The sequence below is a fragment of the Alligator sinensis genome, unplaced genomic scaffold (genome assembly GCF_000455745.1).
Source record: "Alligator sinensis unplaced genomic scaffold, ASM45574v1 scaffold301_2, whole genome shotgun sequence".
NCBI classification, from domain to species: Eukaryota; Metazoa; Chordata; order Crocodylia; family Alligatoridae; genus Alligator; species Alligator sinensis.
The window spans coordinates 1,889,197-1,911,746 of record NW_005841874.1 but is presented as its reverse complement, the minus strand read 5'-3'; the positions used below and the strand labels follow the sequence as shown (position 1 = coordinate 1,911,746).

Genomic DNA, 22,550 nt, shown 5'->3' with positions numbered 1-22,550 from the left:
TTGCATTGGGGGAGGGCTCCAATCCACCTGCCCCACCCTCCAGCACTGGCTGAAAAAAAAACCCCAGACCAAACTCTCTCCACCCCCTTTCCCTATTTCCCATTCTGAAAACAGTCCCGGGGCTGGAAGGCTGTGCAGATGCAAGCTAGTGAAGCCACTCCATTTTGGAGCATCTTCATCTGAATCCTCATGCAATGAGGGGATTTTTGCAAGATCGGACCCTTTTTAAAGCTCTCTGCTGCCATGCACTTCTGTTTAGTCATGGTTGTAGAGCATTTCAAGAGGTCAGATAGAAGTGATAATTTTTGCCCTGTCTGTGGTTATTATAGCTGGAGGACTTTGTTAGTGCTGGCACTTGAGGCTGGGTAATAAGGAAGGAGCTGTGCTTGGGGCCAGGCAGCTTCCAGCAACACCTAGGCTGCTGCCACTGCTGCTTCTCCTGAGCCTTCCAGCTCCAGTCTGACATCTGCAGGGGGAGGGACAATGGTGTGGGGGAGGGAGCTGCAACATAAATACAGTTTGCAGATGCCTGTTCCCATTGCTGGGCCCACATCACATCTGGGAAGCGGGGGCAGTGCAGACACAGCTCCCAGCTACCTGGTCTCTTGTACTGCAAGAGCCACCCTGCCTGCGTCAGACCAGAGTCAGGTTGTTCTGGCCCAGGGCTTGTAAAACGTTATTGGCTTCTGCTTTAATAGATTAAATGCTTCCAGTCACCTTTAACTGCATTGCACTTAGAACTCCTGAGCGCCTTCTATGAAGGCCAAAGTCTTGTGTATTTGTGGAAGCACTTCCTTTTCTTTTTTGGCACTGACGTTTCTCAATATACAGTCTTCACATTGCCTGAACTAAATAGGATACCTGTACTCTAGGGGGAATTCTTGCATGTGCTAGTCCTAGAAAGTGCTAATACTAAATGAATACGTGTCTTTGTATGCAGGTGCACACGCACATACCTAGATGCATAAAGCCCTGCAGCATAGCTGTTCCCAAAAAGACAGGAACATAAAACACTAGTCAGTGTTGGCTTTGATTTCAAAGATGCTAGGCCAGAGCTTTTTGCCCTCCTCCGAGATCACTCAAATGCTTGTTCTGGACAAGCAGATACATGCATCCAGGAAGCATTCTTCAGTTACAGACAATGTAGGTAATGCACAGGTTAGATTCTGATCCATGCTGAAGTGCCTTTGTACCACCTTGGAGCTAACTTTTAACTAACCTTTCTCCAGCAGCATAGAGACATGTCAGAGCTTAAAGCTGCTAGGGTGATCCATGGGAGCAGATGCAGCCAGGCCTAAACTGGCAAACAAGGATCTAGGCACTGCAACTGCCCCTGCAGTCTGCGCACAGCAAGGTAGTTAATTCCCCAGGAACTGATGCAGCACTTCTAGAGGAGAGAGCGCTGACTGATAGGCAAACTGTGGGGAAAGCCTTGTCAAGTGGTATTTCCTCTTTCTGTAGCTTCAGTTTTGACAAAAGTAAACTTTTAACCGGTTACTGTAATTCATTGTTTTACCAAACATGCTTCCTCTCCTCTAAGGAGATGTGATCACTGAAGTGGTCAACATGTTATAAGACATGCCTGTTAATGGGGAACAGCACCTTCTGTGTTCTTGGCTTTGTTTGCATGGCTGTAGAGCTGTTAAAGTATGTGTGCACCCTTCTCTCTCTCTGGATATCAATGCAGGGGGTAAATCCTGGCCATACCCACTCAGCATAAGGGTGATGACCCCTAGCTGCCATGCACGTGGCTCTATTTTAGGTCAGGCTGGTAAAAACTGACAACATTTACATCTCAACCATCTCTCTGTCCAGCCCAGGACTGCAGCTCAGAACCAAGTCCCATCTACTTGCTCTTGTTCTGGGCATGTCCAAGCCTGGCAATTAGGCAGTGATGATGGCTTGGTTCTGAGCATAGGCAGAAAGATGGCCTGATGGCTCCCTCCTCTCATGAGACAACTTCATTTCAAAGCTATTTAGCCAGGGACATGCTCTGCCACATGCTTTGTTGTCCTGCCCACCATTTGTGTATTCCAACAGCTAGGCTCCCCAGTGCCATGCTAGGCAATACTGCATTTTTCGTGTATACAATCCACATCTCGCTCCTCCCAAATCAGCTCTCCCCTCCAAAAAACCCCAACCAAACAAAAAAACTGGAGTGCATGTACTCACTGGTGAAGCTGACTTACTGACTAGGATAGAAGCACCCTGCATTGATTGCTGCTCCACAGTGCAGCAGCTGTTGTACTGCTTTTCAGGAAGCTAAGGGAGTCAGTTGACTTAATGGCTTGTTCTTCATTCCAGAAGTGGTAATGATTGTCTCTCCTTTTTTTTTAAAAGATCCTGATTGTTCAACTACTCAAGCTAACCGTTCTTAACACAGCTTTACTCTGTTAGCTGCTCCCAGTCTCTCTTCCTGTTTCAGTCTGGGAGAGACTAACTCATTCCAAAATCATAGATCCACCTATGAAGACCTGTCTTCAAGTTGAGCAGGAAAGGGAGAGTGAGCTAACTGAAGATTAGGCTCTGTCTTTTCTCTATGTAGCCATAACTCTGGGGACCACCCCCCACCCCCCAAACCTCCTGCCCTTTTCATTCTGCCTTTCAAAAGCTAGGATTATGTTATATTCCAAGACTTGTTGCATGTGAGAGTACGGTGGTACACTGAGCAGTTCATAGCAAAATTGGCAATGGACAACTCCTTTTGTAGGTACGTAGAACAGTCAGATTACAACTAATTACCTTAAAAAGAAGTTTCTCTTTTTAAATCGTGCTGTTTGCCCTGACTTAACTTTTCAGTAGGTGGCCAAAAAGCAATTCTGAGCCATTTCGTTTCCCAGGTGGTCCTAGTTGTGCCTAGGGAAAACTTTTCAAACAGATCAAGGAATGCCTGTGTAGCCTCTTAGGAAGAACGTGCCTAGCAGTCATGTGAGAAGTGAATTTCAATCCAGATCCAAACTTGCCTCCTAGCTTCGGTGGGGTAAAGACCCACCTTTTGACGTTCTAGTGAATGTCTAGGTTTTAGTGCATGTGTACTACTGTACCATCACTGCACTTCAAGTACTGAGAAGCCACAGTGGCTCCCAATTCTTTCAAGTTCCAGGAAGAGCAAACCTAATATGGATGTGGGAGAAAATCTGATATGGGAGAGGAGAAAGAAGAGGACAATTTACAACTAGTTCTGTTGTAAGGGCATCACCAGGGAGGCCTCTGTGCAGTGTCATAATTCTGCATGCTACGTAGCAGCTTGAGAAACAGGACCTGGTTTTGCTGGGATGACAGTCCCATGTCTGTGAATAATCCCCACTTCCTGGAACACTAAAATGCTGAGCCATACAGCAAGTACACGAACAGCAGTCAGTGGTTTTGGGTGCAGCAAAGGGGAGAGGTTTTGAACTGGAGGTGAGCTGGAGGCTGCTTGAAGGTGTGGAGTTAAAAAAAACCAAAAAAAAACCCCAAAAACAAAAAACAAGCCAACCCCGCCCCAAACAAACAAAGAAATAACTGCCATTGCCAGCTTGATGTTGTTTTTAGATTTAGCTTTTCCTGCAGTGACCCACAGATGTACAGAACAAGTTAACTGATATAAGTTGGTAAAAGCAGCATGTGTGGTGGGATGGACTGCCCGTGCATTTGCCGCCTTTCAGAAGCCCAGAATCCAAATAAAATGAACCAGCCCCCTCTTCCTTTTGGTTTTGCTACTGCCTTCTGGCCCCCAGCTGTTCATGTTTCCTCACTGCTCCAGTTGGTGACCTTGCTTGCTATTGCTCTTTTCCAGTGAGCACCCAGAAACATGCAAGGTGCTGTACAAAGTATGCCTCATTCCTACTCTGAAAAGCTTGCAAAAATCACAGCTTGACTTTGAGGAAAGAGCAAAGGAAGACCCTGTAGGAGGAAACCTAATGCTATGAATAGGAGAATGTAGGTATGCAACAAGTGCTATCGCATCCACCTTAATTTGTTTTCAATTCCTTTTTATATTTGGGAGTGGATAGGGATCTGTGGAGGTCTACGACTTGATCTGTGTGGCTACTGCTAACGAGAGGAAATGCAGTCGTAGTGGGGGAATGGGGTGGAATTGTAACGACACAAGACAAAGTTTCCACTTGTGCAGAAAGTCTGCCTCAAACCAAGCCTTTCAGAGTATGAAGTGATTTTTGGGTTAATAATGAGGTAGTATTTTACCTAAGGAAAAGGATTCCCTTTTCTTAAGGGAAGAGGGTGTTGCAAGTTGGTTTTAAAAGCGTAAGAGAAGGAAGAACTGCAACTGCTACAGGGTGCAGCTGTGCCCTCCTTAGTAACGTGAGTTAGCATGTGGGTATTGTTCCTGTGCTCCATAAGCTGTTTCTGGAATATACTGATGAATTTAGTCTCCAGCTTCAAAGCCTGAAATAAATTGGACATCAAGGACATTCCCCAAACCCATCTGTGGACCTAGACTAGGAAGCTCCCTTCTCTGATCTTTCTTTCCTTTGTGCAGCAACAAGTAGCAAAGCCATTTGTATGTTAAATGCATGTTAATAAAATGATTATTTTTGGCTTTGGGGTAAGAAATCTCACTTGAAAAATATACTGAATAAATAGCATCTTGGAGGGACTGGGTTCTGGCCCTCATGGGTACACTGTCAGGCTCTGAACTGAACAGTACATGTGTGTTTTGCAGCTTAAGAGAACTTTTTTTCCTAAAATGGGAATCTTATTATGATACCTTTTTCCTATGCTCAGTGCCTTGAGTAGGGTATTCAAGGCACACTTGTGATGCATGAAATGTGAGGAAGTTCCTCCCTCAAAGGAACTTCAGATTGGTTTTAAATGTTTTTCATTTAAATGAGCATAAACGCACCATCAGCAACACAATCCATTCTGAAGCCAATGAAGGATGCAGAAGTGTGGCATAGGGAATCTTTAAGATCTTTTTAAAAGTCACTTTTGTCATACCAAACAGTAACATCGGGAACTAATCTGAAAACATGTTCTTACCTTAATTCCACCTTTGGTCTTCTTAATGTTTTTCTTTTTTGACAAGTCTGCTTCAGAGATGGACTTTGGAGGACAAGGAATTTCTGCTGATCTCCTGTTGGTGGCTGTAGAAAACACGAGAGATTGACATCAGAGGTCCAAATCTTAATTCCTACTGAAAAAAATTAAACACCAAAAGTTCCAGCGCCGCAAGTAAGAACTAAGATTCAGCCTGACGTGTATTGTCCAGTGCCTGACAGTTTAGTTGCCACAGTCGTACATAATAGAAAGGGGAATGGATCAGCACATCATTGCAAGGTGTTCACATGCAACAGTTTTTTAGGTTTTAGCTCTGAACACACCACGTGCCTGTGCACAATTAGTTCAGTTTTGTGGGGTGACTTTCTCCCAGAGTGACTTGCACCATGCCGGGCTGTATGCTACCAATCTGCTTTAGGTTGACACTGATGTAAAGGTGGCCATGTGTCTGTACCCACAGGTGAGCTGATCATAACCTTTAGAAAGCCCAAGAATAGAGAGTTGAATTTAACTCTCCAGACACAACAAGAATACTTCAATTCTAATCAACAGAGGATTCCTAACTCATTTAAGAGAAACTTTTTTCATGCAAGTCAACAGGAGGGATGCTCGGATGGGTATGACGGAACTGAACCCCCAAGGCAAAGATATGAGTACTGCCACAACTTGTATACCAGCTCTTCAGTGAAGAACAGGAGTTAATTTGATGAGGCTTTCTTTTTCATGCTAACCCGCTCTTTCATTTGTCAGTGATAAACAGTGTTGTAGCTATGCAGAATACATCTTTATGTCAATGGTCTTGGGGAACAAGACTGTTTTAGCAGAATAAGGATTGCATATGAGTAGTGCTTTGATGCATCTCGTCATTCAATCCCTTAGTTTATATCAGATGCCTTCCTACAAAGCTCTGTCGGGGGGGTTGTCCTTTTGATCACCATCCTAAGTGTAATGTGGAGAGTTTTCCCAACAGCCCTGTTATAATAGGGTCATTTTCACTTGTGTGGCTCCTATGTCTGAATGTGGCTGTTGCCTGTACGGTTTCCCTGATGGTGGTGGAAAGGGGATCTTTGTTGTTATAACTGGGGGATAAAGCTGTGCTGTAAAGACCTGTTGTTTGTAAGGTTTCAGCACATGGATAGGTCCCAAGAGTGTCATCACGTAGTGGCCCGAGATGTATTTTGCCGTCTGTGTAATGGTTATGATCCTGAGGAGACCACATTTTCACAATAGCTCCCATTGTGTAAGGCTTGTTTAGCTTGGCTCGCAGTGACTGAAACTCATGGCTGCCAACGAACGAACTGATGCTACTGGAAAATAATCAGCAGCAACTTGACCACATGTCCTGTGGCTGCCGTCCAAACTAAAATGAGCTAGCATGTGCTGAGGGCAGGGGATACCTTAATTTCACGCTTGCCTCATGGTATTATTTCTGTTACTCTTTTGTCCAGCTTGATTTTTTTCCCCCTCCCCCCACACAAGTCAATGATCTCATACAACCAGTAAATGTCTGTGTTTTAATAAAATAAAATAAACATTTGTCATGTTTATCCCTGAATGCCAGACAGATTAAGGCAGAGTTGCACGTGCTGTTGGAAACGAATCTGGATCCCAGATGACATGGTGAAAGCAGGTCAGCGAGAGGTGACAAGAAACAATATTGCTCCTATTCTACTCTGCAGTCCCTTCAGCATTGGCCCTGGGGAGGTTTCCTAGTTAAATATCCTTAAAAGTCTTCCTAGAAATAGGAAAGCTAGTATTTTGGGGTGTGCTTGCTGATGTTTAAATGCCTCTTGGAGGAAAGGTGCAGTAGTAGCTATCTTAAGCATTGGAGTTAGGGGCACGGCCTCTGAATCCAAACTTCCTAGACCTTAAATGCTGGAGGCTGCAGCATTAGCAAAAGCCCTGGTCATACCCAGTTCACTCTCCCTTTCAGCATTCGCACTCTGTCCCTGTGTGACAGATGCTGAGCAGAGCAAGATGGACCTATGGTCTGACCCAGTAAGTGGCAGTACTTATGTTCTCCATAGAAAGGCAGCTCTGTGCCCTGTGTGGCAGCAGCACATGGAGCAGTGGCAGCAGCTGGGCTGGTGATGGTGGTGACCAAGCTGACAGTGGCAACAGCTGCTGTTTTTGTGACTGTGATGTATGGCTCATAAGCTGTATGTGTAATTGTAAGAGTTTGCTTCCTTCCTGAGGGCTGGCATGACAGCATCACCAGGAAGTTGTCAGCTGTCTTGGTGTAAATTCATTGTTGCAATAAAGCCCTTCTGAGAGCTATACGTGCCTTTTTCTGAGCTATGACAGAGTAGACGTCTGTCAGCACCCCATGTGCTAACTCATGGTGCTTTACGTAAAGTGCCATGAGTCAAAGCACACGCCTCCCCCCAGCCCAACAGATGTTCACCTGTTGGGTTGGGGGTGGGAGGTGGGATCGAGCCTGCCTACCACTGAGGAGGTGGGGGCATGGCAGGGAGCCACGAAATAGCAGGGGGACTCCAAACCACCTGCCCCCCCTTCCAGCTCAGGCCAGGCAAACCCCAGCTGGCAGCTCACTCCCCCTCCCCCTCCCGCTCCCTTCCTGCAGACAGCGGTGGGGGCACGTCAGCCCAGCCCTGATTTACCCCATCAATTAACCCCAGGGAACACAAGTTCTCTAAGACACTCCAAAGTGGAGCACCTTCATCTTATCCCTCATTTGATGAGGGTTAATTTGTTGTATGATCAGTCACTTTAAAAGTGCTGTGTAGCCTTGCGTGTGCATCACAGCATGGCTTTAGAGCTCTTTTCTGGGGGCAATCACGTGATCAATGTAACTGCTGTCTGCTCCCATGGTGTTAGGAGCAGATGAACCCTGCCACCAATAGGAACACAAATATCAGTCGGCAATCGGATGTTTCCTAAATGATAGACCAAACTCCAGTGGCAGCTGAGTCCAGCTCAGGGCAGAGGCTGGCCACGGAGACGATGCAGCCAGCTAAAGTTACACCACCAGAACAGTTCGATTTCCAAACCCCTGGAATGTAGGTTTGATGGAGCAGACGTTTTAATCGCTTCAGGGAAATGTCAGGTCTGGACAAAGAGTCTGAACCTCACCCAGTAGGTACTTTCCTCTACTCAGTGGGGGGTCAGGCTGATGAAATTCTGATATCGCTGCCTCTCACAAATGCAGAGAAAACCTGCTCCGCTTTGGGATTTGCTACAACAATTAGCCTTCAATGAGATCAAATCAATACTCAGCTGATCCCTGATACTAGCCCAATACAATCCAGTGTGAGAAACACATATTGCAGCAGATGCTTCATCCTATGGGCATTCCATGGTGTGTTACACCAACATCAAGAAGCTGGCCATATTGCCTTAGTGTTGAGCGCTTGATCCACCTGAAACTCGATAGGCACAAATAGAAAAAGAAGCAGTAGCAGTTGCATGTACATGTGCGTGATGCAGAACTTTCCTCCTTGGCCTGGCTTTTACTGTACAAAAGGATCAGGAGCCACTCGTGTCCCTGTTAGGAGACAAATGTCTTGATGAACTCCCACCAAGAATCCAGGGATTTTGCGTCGGGATACTGAAATTCGCCTACAATATTGTATGCGTTCCTGGGAGAGTTACAGGCAGCTGATATACTTTCTAGGGCACCATTATGGACACTACGGCCTCTGGAAGAACTCCACCAAGAGGAAGATGTCGCTGTTTATGTGGATATTATTGCGGAGGGGATACCCATGTCTTGTTTCATGACAGACGAGGACCTGGGAAATTCAAGAAGCTGATCCTTTCTGCCAGAAAAGAAAGAAGTACTGCTTGGAAAGATGGCTGACAAGTTCCTGTTGATGTCATTATGCCATGCCAGAAAGGGAGTTAACCTTTATTACTACAATATTCCGTATTATTTCTTTAAATGTCATGACTTTGTATGCCTCCCCTAGCACCATGCTTGCTTCGGTATGGGTTCCTATTCAGAACGACCAGGTCACCAGCCAGCAGAGCTGTCGTGCTCTCCCTCCCAGGTTAGTCTAGTGCCCACTGCTGTCGAGTTGCACAGACATAAGTGTCCACCCCACACATCAGTGCCTTCTTCACACCTCCACCTTCGTTATGCTATTCTCTCCATATTTTGCTGTCCCAATATAAAGCTGTATCTAAAGTTCAAAGATGCTGCAGCCCTACAGCTCCTACTGAGTCCGGTCCACTCTTCTTCCTAGAAGGCTGAGGGATGGTACTGATGACAAAATGAGCTGTCCCAGGACTGAGCTGTCCCAGGACAAAATGAACAGCTCCCAGGACAGAGCTGGGATTCGGCTGCCGAGTCCTTTTGGGGTTTTGTGTATCTTTGTATTACAAGACCGAGTTGGGTTTTTTGAAACCCGTTTCCAACCAGATGCCTTCTCATGCTCTGGAGAATATGGAAGGGGTAGCCACGCTTCCTACTCTAAGCCACATATCAAAATCTTCTTGGGATAGGGAGCCACAGAGGGCATAAGGGAGGCTCTAGGGGACAGGAATGAGCAAAGCCAGGGAAGAGTGGAGCAGAAGATCGGTAGAGAGTCTACGGGAAAGGCCCGGCTGGGCAAGAAGTCTCAACCTGTGAAAAGGGGTTATGGCCCCTCTGTAACGGGATATAGTGCATTGTGCACAGGACAGGTTGCTGCATTCGACAGTTGCTGTTCCTTGCGGGGCAATGATCAAGCAGCCTTTTATGCTGAACAACATTATTTCCTTAGGTTTCTGCTGTCTGCTTGTATACATTTCACACCCCAGGTCTCTCAGTTCAGGCCAGGATCTGCCCTTTTGTCCCCTCTTTGTAGAGATGCAACAACTGTCTTGTTATGAAAAAAAAGTTTCAAAAGAATCAAAACACCTTCCTGTGAGAAGCTGCGACGTGATCAAAAAGCGATTTCTTTTTTGGTCAAGTGCACTTCATGAAAATCGATCTCGGGAACAGTACACAGTATAGGGCCCTGCTGAGATGAACTGGGCTGGAGTCAGATTATGTTGTATTCATTTTCTAAAGTCCCTCGTATGAAAAAAAGAAGAACATAAAGGGAAGGAATTAATTTTATGAAACCCGAGTTGTGCCTCAAATAGAATCATCCAGTTTCAACTAGTTTGGGCTAATTGTTTCTCTGAGAAGGTATGATTAACACTCCTAAAAAATCCTGGGGAGGAGGAAATTGGTTATGGCTCAAAGATCTTTGCCCTTGACTTCAAGACTCCAGCAGTTCCAACCGAGTCAGACAAGAGAGCAGGGGACGTGTAGTTTAAAGGTAAGAAGTTCATTAAAAATCTCACCATGGTTTGCCCTCTGACTTCCCAGCTCCTTGCAGTCAGCTATGACTGCTAACTCCATAGTGGACGCACCGCTGTAGTTTAAGATGGTGTAAGCAGGAGGAGCAGATGGAAGAAATGAATACTATACCATAAACTTAAAGCCAGTCCCTTGACTTCAGAGAGCTGCATCTGCCCCTACCAGCTTAACTGGGTGGATTCAGAACAGAAAGTCTTCTGATACATAATCGACTACGTTCCAATCAGTCGACATGCTCTAGCCCAGTAGTTCGCAACCTGCCGCCCAATCAGCACACTGCTACGGCCCATGTGACATCCGGTTAAATGGATATGTGGGAAGTAAATGGTGTGGGTGCAACCTGCATTGCATATTAAATGCATTCTCCCATTGCTAGTTAGAGATGCACTAATAACCAGTTATTAAAATTAGTTATAATAATTTTGCTACATTACTTTGTTTAAGACCTTCTTGGGGAGACTCGCCTGCATTTTATACACCATAATATGGTATCTGATAAGGTTACAGATTTCAATCCCTTTAGTAATACCATTGTACTTTACACTCCAAATGGCTGTTCTTAAAAGCTTTGCGCCAGCTACTTGTTGCTGAAGAATAACCCAAAAAGTTTGCCAGAAAAAAATCACAGAATCATAGAAAAATGGGGTTTAGTCCAACCTGCTGCTCACGGCAGGATCATTTTTGTCAAAACCGTCCCAGGCAAGTTTTTGTCTAACCTGGACTTAAAAACTTCCAGTGCTACTGCTTTAGGTAATCTCTTCCAGTGCTGAATCACCCTCATGGTCAGAAACTGCTTTCTAATATCTAGCCTACATCTCCCCTGTTTCCTCATTCCTTATAATGGGCGTAAATTGGTGATATTTTTCAGGCCGGTTTCATTCTCTTGGCCTGAACCCAGGACAATTTTAATTTAAACCAGTCATACATGTGCTGAATAATATAGCAGCAATCACAAAGCTTTAGTGAGAACCATTGTACTCGTGTTTTCTTCCCTTTCCCCTCTGCTCAGAGAGTTATATGGGGAGGAAGTAAGTTGTGATGCAGCCAGTGGATGCATCCTCGTGGACCGCTGGTGGAGAAGACTCCAGACTCTACTCGCTCCTCACCATATCCTGCGGAGCGGGAGACGAAGGGGCTCAGTGCATGCAGGAAATGATAAATAAGTGTAAAAGAGCACGCTCTCCCCACTCTGCTCCTCCATAGGAAGAGCTATGATCTGGCTTTTCGAGTCCTGTGAGAATAACCTGTGTCTGCAGTTTCGACATGCCTGAGTGGTGTGTGGGACCAGCCAGAGGAATTGCTCCTAATAATAACATAGTTATTTGGCTTAATAACAGGATATTAAGGTCCAGATCTGAATCCCTTCACAAGTGCTGAGAGGTCCTCTGAGCAGCTCCATGGATTTCAAGGAATAAGATGCTACACAGTGGGCACATCTACAAGAGACATTTACTGAGGAGTAGAGCAATTAGCTGTGCAGTAAAGTCTCGGTATCTACACATGCGCCCCTATTAGGCTGGAGTAAACTGGCTGGGGCATGAGCGTGCTTCAGGGCAGGGGCTGCCTGCCGGCTAGCCCAGTGCTGAAGCATCCTTGTGCCCCAGCCAGCCCCTCTGCAGCACACTGAGCCAGGGGGAGCAGTCCCAGGCTGGCAGGGTAATCCCTCGTGGCCCCTGCCAGCCAGAGCTGCTCTGACCCGGCTCAACATGCTGCACTCCTGGGAGCACATTCAAACAGCAATAAGCGCTGGAGTTTATTGCTTTGCATTGATTGCACATGTAGTGATATCTTTTATTGGACCAACTGTAAGGTTGGTACGGCTTTTGGGCATCATAGTTTGGGGGCCTGAGGAAGGGTCCTGTGATACCCAAAAGCTTGCCTATATCTACACCAACCATAGAGTTGGTCCAATAAAAGATACCACGCACAAGAACTCTTGCCTTTACATCTCTCCTGGACCTTCATGGCAACATCACCTCGACACTGCTGAGAACAATGGAGACTTCACCCACAAAAGGAGTGCAGATTATGACCCTTCATGAGATAAGTCTTCTAAAAGAAAATGATAGTTTTACACAGACTTTGCTGTGTGATACGTGCCCTGTGGCTGCAAAACTGAAAGCATCTTTTTCCCTTGTGCTCTCTTTTTGATATAAATATTTTGATGTGTAAAAATCAGTGTTTCCCAAGAGCCATTAATGGAATTCACATCTGTTTGCCTTTCCTGAGTCGACTAATCTCTTTGCTGCTTTTCTCCCTGTCTCTTCTGCAGCATATCCTTCTTTTATCCTCAGTCCAGATGTTATTCATTAGTCAGCGTTCTGCATTAGTGAGTGTGAGGAATGCCAAAAAGGGATCCAGTGAGATGGAGCTTGTTTAGGTTTTATTATTTTTAGGCCTGAAAAGCTTCCAGCTGTGTTCTCCCAAAGGAAATCGGTGTTCCAATCCACTTTCCAAGACGCCTTTAGTATGAGTCACTATTTTTGCGTCTGACATGCTGGGAAACGTATCATTTGTTTAATGAGCTTGCCGAGATTCTCCCGACTTTCCAACTTGAATCTCAGCAGCATTTTGCATCTCTATACCACGCAGACACACCGTATTCAAAGAATGTTATAGCTGCAAAGGCAAGCACTCAGAGGCACACACGGAGATTATCAGAGCAGCCTTCTTGGATGAATGCCTTATGAAACCATCATTAATGACAGGATTGCCTATTCTTTTGGTCCATTTGTTGAACTCTGCCACATGTGCCATACCAGTGGTTAGTACACAATTTATTCAATATTTTGATTTGTCCTCAGTACTCAGTGGGTGACCTCAGGCCTTATTGACTGCACTATGCAAACCTGTTCTAAAGATTTCACATGGGTTTCTCTGTGTTGCTTGCAATTCTGGAATCGGGATGCTTCACAAATAGCCCTTGATTTATTTTTGCAATACCTCTCTAGGACGAGGTATAGCTTTTGGATCGTAGAATCATAGAAAATTAGGAGGTCACCTAGTTCAACCCCCACATAGATCATCCCAGCCAATGTCACTTTTGGATGGGAAAGTGAACCACGAAAATTAAGTGCAAACGGATCTGCTGTTTTGGACAGCTTGATTTGAGATTCCCGAGATCTTAATTTTCACAGTAATTAGTATCATGTAGTCCTTGGTATATTCAAATGATCAGGGAGGTTGCTTGACTCTGCAGCCATTTACTGAAGGGTTTTTGGGGTATAGTTTTCTACATTCCTTAAAAAAAAATACTTAAAAAGCAAAATTTCTATTAGGAGGCATCATATTGACAACCACATAGGTCATCGGCAGGGTTGGAACAGTTAGACCTCCCTCTTCCATCCTCACCACAGACCTGTGCTACAAGAGTTAACAGAGCCCTCGACACCAGAGGCAGGCTCTCCTGTCTGGGTGGCCCAGCACTATAGGAAGATGAGACACTAGTTTAGCCAGTGGGCTCCAGAGATATTTGCTGGCAGGGAGGAAAGGAATCTTAGGACAGTTCGCTGCCAAAGTTTAACCAGTTTCTGCTGAATATGTGTGAACCGAGATTCTTCTCAAAAGTCTGACCAAATTTGGACATTTCGAGAAGGAAGAGCAGAAAGGACTTCCCAATTGCAAAAGCAATCCCTTCCCCCAGCCTGACAATTTCCAGCCCTTATGCTGAAGCACAGAAGTGCTGTATCTTCTCTACTATGTATCGGGAGATCTTTTTTCTTTTTTTACATGGCCAAATCATCCATTTGTTCACAGAAAATGCTGACCTATTTTTGCTGAAATGTTCCAAAACAAGTTCAACCATAGACCGTCAACTGGCCAGAGGGAAAATGTCACCCCAGAGTGTTCAAGTGTGGCAAAGGTACAAGCAGCTGAAAACAGGGTCTCATAAAGGGAATGGTCAGGCCATGTTAAGTACAGTCGGTAATAACAGCTCAGCCTATAATACTTGGTAACTTCCTGCGTTCCTTCCCAACCTGTTCGATAATCTCTGGCTTGACTTCAGTGGATCTATGCCAGTTTACAGCAGTTGAGCAGCTTTGTACAGGAATCTTGTTTAATCCTGAAATGCAGCCTGTAAAAACAGAGGCGGCACATCAAACATGCCTCAAGCACTGCGATAATTGGAGGAACCCATTTGTTTCCTTGTCAAGCAGGAGATTGGGCTAGATCGGTGGATCTTGACCTTTTTTGTACCAGGACCTGTTTATAAACATCAGTGGGCAGTCCCGAACCAGTGCCCCCCACCCTTAGACCCCAGCCCCCCCAGGGTGTGGGGCAGGGGTTGGGTGTGTGGGGGTGTAGGGCATGGGAGAGCCCCAAGCAGCCCCTGGCAGGCTGGGACGCTGCCAGCCTGCAAGGGAAGACCGGTGGTTTCCCATGTTTTTCTGCTTTAAAAGTGATTCCATTTTTAAAGTTTGTTCGTGACCCTTTCTTGTATTCTTGCGACCTACTTTTGGGTTGTGACCCACGGGTTGAGAAACGCTGGACTAGATGACCTCTCAAGGTCCCTTCCAGCCCTACTTCTCTACGATTCTGTGACTCTCTCTGACTCATGCTGTCTCTCTTTCTTATCACACCCAAGAGACAGATATTCCACCGTCCATAATGCCTCGGCAAATCCCACTGGGAATAAACAGAATAGCCTGAGCATAATATGCATTTCTATGTAGACTTAAAATAATAACAAGAAAGATTTATAGGGCACCCTGGCTTAGTTACCACAGAAAAGGTCAACACAGGGCTCCTGTATCCTTGAGGGTTGGTCTCAAATTTCAGGGTGAGGAAGTGTACAGAGGCAAACTCCCATCAAGGCCAGGGAGGAACTGGAAAGAAATTTCCAACCCCCTTCGTCAAGCAACATGTCCATTCAAATGAATAGTCATTTGATTTTATTATGCAGATTAATTCAGCCGGATTCCTGTGCACTGTTCATATGAGCATTTCTTTCTCATTTCGTGTAGAGGAGACATCTTAAAATCAAGTCAGTCCATTGAGGGGCTTCATACTTGGCCATGCACACTGGTTCAGCTCCTTCCTTGAGCACCCTGCACTGCCTCTCCCTTGTTTTTGAGGGTCAGACTGGGAAAATGGTCAATGATTTGATCTGGAAAGGGCAACTGTCTTTCTAATCCCAAAAGCTTGCAGAAAAGGACAGTTTTCTTGTGATTTCCCAGTTGGTCTAATAAAAGGTAGCATTTTGGAACCAAGAGTTCTAGTTTTTTGTACGTCTTCTATATTAGCACATAAAAAGCATTTTTGGATTCTATTTTCTTTGCTGAAGGAGACTTGGAAAATAGTCAGATGTTGCACTTCTATGGGAGCCGGTGTAGATATGCGGTCTGTGAAACAAGCATCCTGCTTTCTGGCCCCCAGGTGATAGTGACACCGTTTTAGTTTATTTGTCTGCCTCCTTATTTGCATGTCTGTGAATACCATCGCTTCCTCTGAGCACGCTCTGCTTTGCAAGTAATCGAGGATAGCCAGGTGCATCCTACGCCACAAATATTGTCTTCCATAAACAATGATGTTGGCTTCTCTTTCTTGTTTCCCCAGTTGGCCCTCAAGAAATCCTGCTGATATAGAGGCCCCAGTTCTGAAGCCTGACCTACGCTGGTGGCCTTGTGTGACCAAGTTGGAATCCCATTTACTAGACCGTCTGAGTGACTCACCACAAAGATCAGGGCCAGAACGTGTAACAAGGCCAGAAAAAAATTGTCTACGAGATATAAATGATCCTCCTACTAAGACGCGGGAGTTCTACTTGCAGTAGTGCAGGCCTGGGAGTACAGATCTTCGTCATATTATTAAGGAAAATCAGTAGAAAACAGTCATGAGAGACAGGAACTTGATTACCTCATCTTCAGAGTATGATGCTTAGAAGAAAACCTTAGGGGTCAAAATTTCTCAATGCTCCTTTCCACCATAACCCAGATTCACTGTGTAAATTGCATGAATCACTTCACTTCCCCATCCCTCCACTCACCCTCTGCAGAGAAGTAGCAGCAATACTTAACACTCAGATGTTGAAATGTTTGTGAAGACTGCTGAGATGAAAGACCCAGGAGAAATCCAAAGAATGACTATCTGGAGAAGACTACTAGAGAAGATAGAAGATACCATTTCAAAAGCTCAGTCAATACATATAGCCCAGGACAATTAACCTAACAGTGATACTTGTATTCCAAGCTGAGGAAATACTGAAGAAAGTGTGGCAAGGTGTTTAATTTTTAGGGCCCCATTCTAAGTCAGTTAGTCTTTAGAAACAAATCATGGGCGTTAAACTATCTACCCACAGATCCCTGCCTACCAGTCTTTTATTGACCTGTCTACCTTATCTGCAGAAATATTTTTGGGAATCTAATTACTACCACAAGATGCACATTGTAGTCTAGGGAGTTCTGCAGCCATCACTTGTGTAGGATATACCTCTCATGATCCAAGCAGCGCTATGACCTTCTGGCAGACTCAAAGGGAGGCAGATGTGCAAATATCAGGACTAGCAAACACTGTTCATGTCCCCCAGAATGGCAAAGCTCTGAAAATATTTGAAAATTACTTCCTCTGCCTGTTAATTGCAACAATGTGCAAGGGGCTGGGGGAGTGATTCTGTGTTGTATTTGCTAGCCAGCTGCATACAATCTTAGAGCCCTAGGGAGATGACCCATAGGAGCCGCACCACAAGGCTCCCTACGGGGTTGTCATTTATACCATCTGCATGGCAGAAATGTGCCTCCTTGGGCATCAGCATTTATTTTCTTATGTGTGTGTGTGTGTGCACATGTGTGTGCATGTGGGTGGGTGTATTGTAACAGGAAACCAGAGGCACAAAAGCAGGAGGCACAACCTCCGGTGGGATACTTTGTCTGCTAGGATGAGTGCAAGACAGGAATCCTGGCTAATATGCTGCCATGCAAGAGGCCCTGTGCTGCTCCAAGGCTGTGAGACTGCTGGAAACCTTACACCAGGCAGGTTCTTAATACAGAACTGCAAGTTGCCTGAAAGCTGGACTTTCTTATGCAGCCAGAAGGCTTGATGTTGGTTACAGCCAGAGGGCTGAACTTTTCTGTTGTGATTTGAGCCGGTGGACCAGATTGGGCTTAATTAGGGGAGCTGGAGATCCCAGTATGCCAGGGGAGCACGCAGCTACTTTGAACCCTGCCAGGGGCCAGGGTTTGGGGCACAAAACAGACTTAAGTCAATGCAGGTTGAAGCCTGGAGAAAGAGTCAGTGGCCCGGTGCCTGGACTGGGCAGAAAAGGGTCAGAGACCCGGTGCCTGGACAGGGCAGGGATAGTATCAAAGCCTGTAGCCAAAAAGGGGTGAAACTCAAGCCCTTAGAGGAGTGAGATCAGGGCCAAGAGGGCCAGACCTAGGAAGGAGGAAATGAGGGCTAGAACCCTAAAGCCCAGCCTTGCGCAGTAGATGGGGGCTGGGGGGCCCAGCCAGAGCATAGGGACAGAAGCCAAACAAGCCAAAGGTCAAAAAGGTTGAAAGCAGGAGGGGAAGGGATGGGGGAGAGCACCCTGGAAATGACTGAAGTGTTAACACCTGTGAGGCATGAGCATGGCTGTAGGAGAGGTTGGAGGCCATGAACTGCCTTTAAGGTGACTCATGTCAGAGAAAGGAACTACAGGCCAGGAGTAGCTTTTAAGAGCATCTTAGAGACAGGTGGTCTGTAAAGAATGTATAGACTGGGAGGACGCAGGCTTACTCTGGGAACCCTGGGGCAGCCGTCTTTACTCTCAAGATCTGAGGATAACAACAAGGCGCAGCAGGCAAGAGCAAGGGGAAGTGGGGAATACCTGGAGAGCCAAAGGAAGAACAGGAACTCTGAGGCTACCAGCGGTGTCTCTGGAACCTGCTCCTGCCACTATATATATGTGGAACATTAACTATAGGTGGGTATTTCTCATGTGCTTTGGAAATTATTAGAAGTTCTGCATAGGAGTGAAATAAAAATACATGAAAGTGTACATGCAGGAACATGGACATCACATTAGCTGGGAGCCTGAGGCAGTAACTATACTGTATGAGTGACACTGGCAAGGCAGAAGAATCCACACTGAGATAACTCTGGAGGATGTGGAAGGAAAAGCGTGCTCAAACTGGTGTGAAAACTGGGAGCAGGAGCAGACCTTCCCTGGCCAGTGGCTGGTGGGAGCCTGTGCTATTGTCTCTTTTCAAGTGTCACTTCAGGCTGGGACGCTCAAAGGGAAGGGTGGCCGTGGGGCTGCCACCCAGTGCAGCAGCAAGTTGGCTCTTGCCTATAGCAGCAATCACTGTAGACTGCATCCTTCATGTGCACCTGAGCAGTTACTGAGAGAGAGCTGCCAGCAGCTGCCGTGGTCACAACCAAAGGGAGTTGACTACATGAACAAGCTAAGTCAGTCACAGCATTCGGAGGCAAGCTGCAAAATAATCTGTTTTTATTTATACACTGTCTCTTCTCCTCTGAATTCTGCCCAGGGTTGTCATCAGAATAAGTGGCCAGGGCTAGCCTCAAGAAGGTAGGCAATGAGCCGTGACAAGACACCGTGCAATACACCGCAAAACTAGTGGGTTTGTTTCACGTGACAAGAGAGGGTGAGCTTGTGTGCGTGTGCATGTAGGAGACGCGATGGTCAGGCTCCCATCACCTCCCGGTCCCCCGCCGCAGAAGCAGAACTCAGCTGCACGTTCCTTTCAATCTCAGTGACCAGTTTATTTTTCTCAAGGCTCTTTGCTAAACACTTGGGTTTGATTTTTAACACAACAGAGAGGGTCCCAGGCTTGGGCTTCAGTGATCAGCTGCAGGGCCCAAGCTGCATCAAGCTGACCTAGCCTGCGTCTTCACTGCAAAACAAAGGTGTGGTTTTATGTCGAGGTGGCTAACTGAAGCCAGTACCTCACTGTAAATTCCCAGGAGAGATAAAGTACACGTAGCTTTTGCCTTGATGTAACCACTCAAAGTCAAGGCCAGATAGGGAGAAGACCATGACATAGATGGGTTAACATTGTCACTGAACCTTTTGCATTGCCTGACTCTGGGGTTTTGTGATTTGAAAGCCACACACACACAATACTGTGCACGCCTGCTACAGCCAGGAATTCCAAAGCAGAATTTGCACGTGCAATTAGATATCAATTACTGCTTGAGAAAAAGAATAAGCAGTAGGAGAGGAGTCCAGCTGGGATGGGGGTCTAGGCTAGGAGGAGGAAACCTCCCATGGAGAGTGGAGCCTGAAGTGTCTTGGCAGATCCAAACCTGATTTCCCCCTCCTTGATCACTGCACATGCACAAAGATTTCACACTCGTCTTTGAAACCTGTGTCCGTGACATTGAATTTTAAACACAAGGCTTCATTCTGGTTAAAGGGCAAAGCAGAACTGTGACGACAAGACGGGGTGCGCATCTGAAAACCCTGTCTCCGGGCCCTACCTAACGTTGCTGGTCTGGTGGTCTTAGGTGAGGCTCGTTTCGGGGAAGACTCAGGATGCGGGGCGACAGGCTGCACCGGCCGAGTCTGCTTGGCTGCCAGCTTCTTCAGACTCACTTGCCTCTTGTCGAACATTTCTTGCACGTCTTCCAGTTTCTGGAGGATCCTTTGGGCATTGGCCTGCAGGAGAGCAATGCACACCGAGTCAATGACATTCGCTCTGAGGCAGACTGATCACCTTAGGCAGGTATAAGATGGAGCACTTGTTTTAGAGCAGGGCAGGTCTGTAGGGACTGTGCTCCTGCCAACAATGCCCCGTTGTGCACACCTCACAGCCACCTCTGTGCTGCAACCCCAAAGGGAGCACACAAAGTAACTCTCATACCCCCACATTTGTGCCCCACAATGCTCTGCTACACGAAAGGAGCCTTATCTAGAACTACACCAGAGCGTTGAACCTGCATCTTAAACATTAGCTGCTGTTTTTCAGACATCTGAACCGGCAATGTAACAATTCGATGGGCTTTACCTTGATTTCAGGGGTGAGAATCATATCGAACTGATTATAAAACTCTTTCGGGTTGGAGAGCTGGTGTTCCTTTGCGGTTGCCAGAAATTTCTCTATTTCACAAAGTGCAGTTTCAGCTCCCTCTTGTGACTGGCACTTGTCCACAGCTTGAGAAGCTAAGAGGTAGATTCCAGCTTCACACCACTGGCTCGCCTTTAAAGGAAAATGGAGCAAAGATGACTTTATTATCATTCACCATCCAGTTCTGTGAAGTGCTGATTGCTGTCTGTGATGTACAATTACCCTCCACGAGGCAATGAGGTTCTTCAGCCTTCCTGAGCATCCCACTCAGCGTTTTAACACTGAGTCTAGGTAAGTCCCCAAGAAACTGGATAGATGTTTGAACCTTATGTGAACCTCGCCTTTCCCCCCCACCCCCGAAAAAACTCTTGGATTTGCAAAACCCAGCAACAGGTTTTCACGGTATGTTTAATTCCTCTTTCAGGCCAGGCTGGATAATACCATTAAAACTGTCCCATGGTGTGTCCTCTTCCAGCAAGATTACAGAAATGCTGGGGAGATTGAAAACCAAAAATAATGCAAGGAGTAGAGAACTGATCATTTAACACACCCCCAGCTGGGTTTGGTTCACATTACAGGCTTAGATCAAGTTCTTATATTGTTCCAAATCCTAGTTTGAATTATTTTAAGAGTATAATTCAGGGAAACATTTTTTCTCCCTTTTTTAAAGCTGGTATCCCTATCTTTATAGTGAACCAAATCAAATAACCAAGTAGATGTGGACAATCATAAAGCTGGCATCACAGCTCTTCTCCCTATCTATGGATTGGTGTGTGTGGGGGAAAACACTAAACACACCCATCTGAAACCTCAATTATATGAACTTTTAAATCTTTATTTTTCAACAGAGCATTATCGAGGTTTCCCTATAGCAAGACTCCCTCACCTTGTCTATTTGTTTATGCAGCTCGAGGGACTTCCCCAAAATATCATATTTTTTCTTGGTCTCATTGGTAAAGTCGTCACAGATACGCCTGAGTTCAACACATTTTGGCCTGATGGAGTCAACTGCGTAGTGGTTGTTTTGGATGAGCTGGTCTCCATGGACAGCTAAAGACTGGGCCTTTTCCAAAGGTTCCTGTGAAATGAACAATAAATACATGAAAAGGCTTTAGAAGCTAATAGAAGAATCCAATAACAGCAACCATCCCTCATAATCCCCGCTGACGCCTACAGCGGCAGATTTAGAGAATCATTTGGTTCATTATAATGTCTGGTTTTAAGCCTGTATTGAAAGCTCTTCATATCCCATCAGATTTATTTGTTTGATCCAATAAAATTATCTATTGCTTTCTAATGACACCAAATATTGCAGTCATCAGACCTGGCTAACCCGGTGCACTTAAAAAGCCAAAAGATCCAGAAAGGTAGTGTTTATAGGAATAGAAGGGGAATCCCTTTTTGGAAACAGTTGTTCATAAAATACCCACTTTAATAACACAACACATGAAGGTATTTAATGGGACAATCTTTTGGGTTTGATCATTCTGTGCTTCCAGTTCCAAGAGATGGACGTCAACCAAAGCCCTATCCCAAGCCCATCCAAGCTTGTAGGCTTTTGAAATCCAAACACATATTTGCAAGTACCTTTATAGGGAACCAAATCAAACAACCAAGCAGATATGGATGACTGCGAAGCTCAGCAGGTTTGGAATCTGAATCCCAGTGTTGCCATTTGAGCTCAGGTCCCACTAGAGGAGTAACCATGGGGCAGACATCAAGCTATTCAAGCATCTGATAACAGTCAACTACAGTAACCAGAGCATGAAGTTTAGCCAAGTGCACACCTGTCCCTTCTCTTCCAGTTGTTTCTGCTGCTTCAGGAGGTGATCCACACGAGCCACACTGTCTCCGATGTCAGTGAACCCGGCCTGGGCTTCCATCAGGCTATCTAATGCCAGTTTTACCTACAAGAAACACTGTAATCAATCCATGGCCTCCCAGGACTTCACCGCTGCCACTAGCCAGCATTAATCCACCCACTGTGGCACAATGAGGGGTCCAATCCAGAGCCTGGCGAACTGGGGTAAGAATTCAATTCACTTCAAACAGGTTTGGATCAAACATCCATTCATCTAAGATAGCTGATGCTTAAGAGGATGTGAGCTCTTTCTTCCAGAGCACCACTCGGCATCTTCCTGTCTTTGGCTCACCAAGACACCACAGCTGGCTGTGAATGCTAGAATAATCAGTATTTCCTGATAAAAGGCTTTTTTGGTGCTGTTGGTTTTTACTAC

At 45.8% G+C, this 22,550-nt stretch overlaps 1 protein-coding gene across 1 annotated transcript in view; it reads right to left on the bottom strand.

Annotated features, from left to right (window-relative positions):
- MCF2L2 (MCF.2 cell line derived transforming sequence-like 2) overlaps positions 1 to 22,550 on the bottom strand; it is a 219,630-nt gene that overhangs the window by 119,209 nt on the left and 77,871 nt on the right. Inside the window, exons 10-14 of the mRNA XM_025195968.1 lie at positions 22,101 to 22,220; positions 21,200 to 21,391; positions 20,254 to 20,445; positions 19,727 to 19,904; positions 4,981 to 5,084 (exon numbers count right to left, since the gene is read on the bottom strand). Coding sequence (XP_025051753.1) covers positions 4,981 to 5,084; positions 19,727 to 19,904; positions 20,254 to 20,445; positions 21,200 to 21,391; positions 22,101 to 22,220 — 786 coding nt within the window. The remainder of the gene's footprint in view (positions 1 to 4,980; positions 5,085 to 19,726; positions 19,905 to 20,253; positions 20,446 to 21,199; positions 21,392 to 22,100; positions 22,221 to 22,550) is intronic.